Source organism: Seriola lalandi, unplaced genomic scaffold (genome assembly GCF_002814215.2).
Source record: "Seriola lalandi dorsalis isolate HSWRI2012SDOR001 ecotype SW California unplaced genomic scaffold, Sedor1 jcf7180002054722, whole genome shotgun sequence".
NCBI lineage: Eukaryota > Metazoa > Chordata > Actinopteri > Carangiformes > Carangidae > Seriola > Seriola lalandi.
Window position 1 is genome coordinate 250,759 of NW_019525275.1, and position 6,116 is coordinate 256,874.

The 6,116-nt window shown below is 46.6% G+C and overlaps 1 protein-coding gene across 4 annotated transcripts in view; it reads right to left on the bottom strand.

Moving 5' to 3' along the window:
• LOC111668211 (polypyrimidine tract-binding protein 1-like) overlaps positions 1-6,116 on the bottom strand; it is a 22,182-nt gene that overhangs the window by 6,721 nt on the left and 9,345 nt on the right. For 3 of the 4 annotated variants that reach the window (XM_023424203.2, XM_023424202.2, XM_023424200.2), the window contains 8 exons: positions 4,467-4,527; positions 3,987-4,159; positions 3,710-3,856; positions 3,493-3,621; positions 2,971-3,081; positions 2,670-2,847; positions 2,454-2,528; positions 1,839-1,981 (listed from right to left, as the gene is read on the bottom strand). In XM_023424203.2, coding sequence (XP_023279971.1) covers positions 1,839-1,981; positions 2,454-2,528; positions 2,670-2,847; positions 2,971-3,081; positions 3,493-3,621; positions 3,710-3,856; positions 3,987-4,159; positions 4,467-4,479 — 969 coding nt within the window. In that variant the 5' untranslated portion in view covers positions 4,480-4,527. The remainder of the gene's footprint in view (positions 1-1,838; positions 1,982-2,453; positions 2,529-2,669; positions 2,848-2,970; positions 3,082-3,492; positions 3,622-3,709; positions 3,857-3,986; positions 4,160-4,466; positions 4,528-6,116) is intronic. The other variant, XM_023424201.2, reaches the window with a different exon arrangement.

Below are 6,116 nucleotides of genomic sequence, written 5' to 3' on the forward strand. Positions count from 1 at the left end.
GTGTGTGGGGGGGTGTTCGGGGGATGTGGGTGGGGGGGTTTGTCTCATGACAACAGAGTTTAATATGGAGGCATTAAAAACATTACAGGAAGTCACAGGAGAGACAAAACATTCAATGTCTTACAGAAGAAGAAACACAAGGTCAAACCATGATGATGTAATGACGGACAGCCAATCACTGAGCTGCATGAGGACCTGCACATGTCAGAGCTGTGACCTCTGACTTCTGGTTGTGATGTTGATGATGTAACGGTGATGTAACGCTGGCGAGGTTTATAAGGACAGTTTGACGTCGTACCGTGGAAACAGGAGGTCAATGAGGACTTGGATCTACAACCTGGACCACTCCTGAAGGTGGACTTGTCTTCTCCTGAGCTTCAGCAGGTGGACAGACACCTGACATGATCCTGGAAGAGACCTGGTTCAGGTCCAGAGGCAGCAGAGACCAGATCCTGATGCTGCTCCACCTGCTTCACCTTCAGCTGTGACTCTGAGCTTCATCTGTTGGAGTCTGGACATTACTTCACTGAATCACCTCACCTACAGACAGTCTGTGTGACCTACGAATATCTGAACTCAGTGACCTTCATCATCTCTTCATCCTCAGTCTCTGAGATCTTTGTTGTGAGGCTTGGTTCTCATGGGCTGATGATGGTTATAAGTCCAAGTGTCTCTAAACCTCCAGTCTGGTTTGATTGACTGACTCCAGGTGTGATACCTCCTGAAGCTTCTGTTCATGTCATTAGTCGAGCTACAAGCTGTTTCAGAAACAATCTGAAAGTTTGATTTGTGTCATTAGTTACAACAGATTGTGTTTGTTCATTATTGTAACTTGGATGAAAATCTGATCAGAGCAGATCATCATGAAATCTCAGCAGCTCAGTGAAAAATCGTCAGTGGTACAAAGATCAAAGGTCAACTGACCAAAATAAAAAAAATAAAAAGTTCAGGTCACCAGAAACTGATCAATTCTGTAAATGTGACAGAAAATAGGGACCAGCTGGATAAAAAAAACCTTAAGTTCAGATTTTCCTTAATGTCTGAGAAAACAAGTCTTCTCCTTTAGGTTTCCTTAAAATGTTCATTTAAGTATTTAAAGTTTTCTCCTTATCTTAATCTTAAGGAAATACTTAAGGAAAAAAGTTGGGGCATTTTCAGCAGTGAAAGAATGCTGCCATTAGCACCTGTGATACCTGTGATCACTTTTGGGAAGCAGGTAACATCAAAGAAGCAGGTCTCTTCCTCTTGATGTTTTGGCAGGAACTTCACCACAGTGAACTTTGGTCACTAAGGTCTTATGTGCAACAACTTAATTAACTTTAACTAAAGAATTCTTCAGAGAGATTTTGTGTGTCACCTTTAAGTAACTTCCTCAGCTAAGGAGAAATGAACCCTTAAGTGTGACATTTAAGTAGAAAACTTAAAAGTGATTGATGCAACCGGCCCCAAACTGGTGATGGTTGATGATGATCATCACCATGACAACACTGTACAGCAGGAAGCAGGACTGTATCCTGCTGTGAGAGTGGAGGGAGACAGACTTCAAACTGTAAATGTGTCTGGAGGACGGACGTCAAAGTATCCTAACAAACCTCTGCAGAGTGAAGTGGACCAGCAGGATCAGCAGATCCAGCAGGACCCAGCAGGTCTGTGTTGATGAGTCACAGGAGGATTTAAAGGTTCAGTCTGTCTATAATAACATGCAGATGCAGCAGGAGAACACAGACCTCTGGGACAGCTCAGAGCTTAGAGACCCGCAGACTCTAATGATGATGAGGACTCTGACACTCTGTGAGACCAGAGGAGGACTTGGACTGTCTGCTCTGTTGTGGACTCACCTCGGGGTTCAGGTTGCTGACCAGTAGGACACAGTGTCCTGCAGAGATGGAGGGGAAACCCAGCCTGGTGGCCCCGGGGAGGGACAGAGAGGCCAGGGCTCCGGGCAGAGCGGGGACCGTCAGGCCTGGGTAGGGGGAGGAGACTGAGAGAGGTGAGACCAGTAAACACCACCACCAAGAACTGCAGGAGACCCCTGACTACTGACACCAGGACCTTGACAGAGTCGGGCTACATCCAGGACACTACAGACCTGCACAGACTGCTTCTGGTCCAGGTCTTTGTTTTTACAGGTGATTAGACACATAATACAGTGACACAATTTAACACCATCATAATTAATAATGATGAACTGATGACATTTATATCCAAAAGGTCAAAGGTCAACTTCACTGTGACATCATCATTACACTTCCTCTTGACCTCCTCTTTTTTTTATATTGTGGTGAATTTTTGCTTCATTAGTTACTATCACTTCCTGTTGACTCTGTAACCATGGAAACAGCTTCCGCACGATTACTGCCGATTCTTTTATATGGAGCTGATCAGTTTCTTGTTTCTATGATTTCATATCTGTTGACGGACTTCGGTCTAATTTCACTACAGATGAGACTCACCTGGCTGGATGGTGAAGGCTGGCGGGAAGGCGTGAGTGGCTCCGGCATAAGGTGCAGCTGAGATGATACCTGGAGCTGCAGAACAGAGATAACACCTGAGTTACAGGTTTGAGAAACATCAAAAGTGTCGTTGTTTATTTGAAGAAATCAGGGCAGAGAGCAGGATGAGGACGTAGTCTAAGGTTGTGGTACATTAGTGGTGTGGGGGTGTCTTACTGAAGGCTGTAGCCATGGCCGGGTGCTCCATGGTGGGCTGGCTGTCTCCGGTGGGCAGGTCTGGTCTGGTGAAGTCTCTGCTCTTCTCGTTGTTGTATTTGACATTGAGGCTGGTGAGTTTGGAGAAACTGATCCTCAGAGTGCAGCAGCCGTTATAGATGTTCTGTCCATCCAGAGACTGACACACACACACACACACACACACACACACACACACACACACACACACACACACACACACACACACGTTAATGAGAGATCAGGTCATGTAAGTGTTACGGTTCTCTGGGTCAGAACTCACCAGTTTGGCGGCCTGGGCCGACGCTCCGTCAGGATACTGCAGCAGAGCCTGGAACTGACTGTTCTTAGTGAAGACAATGATCCTCAACACGGTGCCGAACTTAGAGAAGATCTGAGGACCAGAGCGGAGCTGAGGTCAGACTGATCCTCTCTCATACATACAGCTAGCTTAGCTTAGCACAAAGACTGAAAGCAGAGGGAAACGTTAGCATAAAGACTGGAGGCAGAAGGACATCATTCCTGCTGGTCAAACAGGGAGCAGAGTAGAGCTGAGGTCAGCTGATCCTCTACACTCAATATGAAGCTACAGCTGTTAGCTTAGCACAGCACAAAGGCAAACTAGTGGGAAGGATCTGGCACCTGCCTCCACACAGGGACCAGAGCAAGTTCAGTGTGTTGGACTCCTACACTCACTACTGCACCTGAACACATCCTGTGTCAACTGTGTTTGAAGTGATGTCACTAACCTGCTGCTGTGTATCATGTGTAAACCTCTGGTTGTGTTGCTGTTGACTGATCTTACCTGGCAGAGGGCGTCCAGGGTGACAGGGTACACCAGGTTCTCCACCACCACCCTCAGCACTGTGCTCGGAGCCGCCACAGTCGGGTCCACGTGAGACGTACTGAGGGCCCGAAGAGCTGCCTGGGCCCTCTGACACGGGACGAAGGACAACATGTGAGACATGGTGGAGGACAGATGCTAACATATGTTAACAGATGCTAACAGGATGGAGTCTTACCTCCTGGTTGGGGGAGTTGTCCGTTTTCAGCTCCTTGTGGTTGGAGAACTGGACGTAGACCGGGTGGTGCCTGATGATGGGCATCACCGTGGAGTAATAACCCACCATATTCTGAGCCGCTTCCTCCGAGTTCATCTCTAAGAAGGCCTGAGGACACAGGAGACAGGAGAGAGGGGAGAGGAGACAGGGGACAGCAGAGAGGAGACAGGAGACAGTTCAGTACCACGTCCCACTACACCCCTGTAACCCCCCTGGCTTCAGAGTCCCAGTCCTAGACCTGGTTCTTGGCCTTGAGCATAAGCAGGTTGGACACGTCTCCGAAGGGCAGACCCAGGCTGATGACCTCGGCCTCAGTGATGTCGTTAGGGAGCTTGCGGATGTGGATGACCCTGGACGGCGCCCCGGGACCTCTTATGTCACCTTTGAACTTCTTGCTGTCGTTGCCATTGGCTACAGAGGAGAAGGGGGGGAGTTTAAATGATGTGTCAGTTTATAACAGTAGAATATGAATGTGTGGTGGAGACAGAGTCCACATCAGAAACTCAACATTAAAACAAACATTCACATAAAAATTGATTCAGAAAAACATCTTTGTGTCTGTTCTTCAGCTGATCAGTGTTTTCTCCACTCCATCACACAGCTGGTGTCTTGTCATGTGACTTTCTGTTGTCCAGTGTGTCAGGTGTGGTGCCATCGTCATGGCAACAGTAAAGTAACAGCTGACATTACCACACAGTTAAAGCTGCAGTGCTCTGACCTGTGGTGCTCATGATATACGGGCCGTTGGAGACGCTGGAGAAAAGTTCGTCAGATCCTCTCTGAAACAGAAACACAGCGTCAGACTGACACACACACACACACGCACACACACACGCACACACACATGCACACACACACACTCCTGGTGGAGGCTGATAACGTGTCTCTGCTCTGATTCACAATCACACCCTGATCCAGGCTGAGTCTTTAGACTCACGTCGCAGTGACTGACATGAAGTGAACTCACGAGGAGTGTTGTTGTTGTCTGTTGTCATTACAGTGAACAGTTTTGAGTTTTTAAAATGTGAAGAATATGAACATGTGCAGTAAACACATCACAGAGAGAAAGAAACGCCATGAATTAGAAAAAAGCCATGTGCGCAGGGTTTTAAAGGTGCAGCGCCTGAAACAAATGAACTGGAAAAGAACTACAGCGTTTGGTGTCGTGCTGCAGCCTCTCACACACAGACAGCACAGAGGTGGAGACCAGTGAGGAGGGAACTTTTTACTGGAGCTGACAACAACTACAGTCGTAGCTCTGAGTGTGAGTGTCATCACAACGTCAATGAGTAAAACAGCAATCAGTGTCCTCCATCACTCCACCTGTTCAACAAGATTTAAACATGTAGAAAAAACAGCTGGTTTTACACAAGCGCAGCACGCTAACATGAAGCTAATATGACCAAGATAAAAGGAAAACTTTGTGTGTGTAGACTGCAGCTTCATTTACCACAAACTTTTATAAACTATAACTACAGCCTGAGACAGCAGCCCCCCCCAGCAGTGTTACCTGCAGTGGAGGGAGGAGGACGGAGGAGATGACCTATAGTGACCTTCGTCTGTGTTCTTCATTCAGCTTCACTCAGCTAAACTGTAAATGCACACTTCAGTATTTGTTTATTTATCGCAGTCACATCGTCATGGCAGTATTGAACAGTGTCATCGTAGATTTTCGTCATGTCGTGAGGACCAGTTGTGATCTGATGGAGCATGATGTGACGACATGTTTCACTGCTACTGTCAGACAATTAACCAATGAATGGACATTTAATCAGCTGGAGTGTTCAGCTGATTAAATCATGATGTTAATTACAGCTGAACAATGAATCTAAATATCACTGGAATCACAATATGACCAAGTGAAATATGAAAATCAGAGGAGCTGCAGTTTCTTAATAAAATATGAGCAAAATGAGTCTCAACATAAATGACTCATTGTGGTGCCACAGAGACGGATCATGTTCTCCAGATGTGAAACATGTTCGTCTGGTTCAGATCATTTTAGATTTTCATACCCACTATAATCATGACTCATATCACTATATCTATTAATGTCACTAGATCAGACAGAGGCTGCAGATGATGCGTTTATGGACCCAGTGTAAATATCAGCATTAGTACACTGACTCAAGCGAAGAGAGCCCTGCCAGAACAAAGACCCATTTCATCTGTGTGTGTGTCTGTGTGTGTGTGTGTGTGTGTGTGTGTGTGTGTGTGTGTGTGGGGAACATGTTCATGTTGTTACCATGGCAGCCACCAGGTGTCACTGTACTACAAAAGAGAACTGAATCTAAACCCTGGGACTATCTGACTGGTGTAACACCAGCTTCAGTCTGAAAACACCATTGTCAGCTCAACCCCCCCCCCT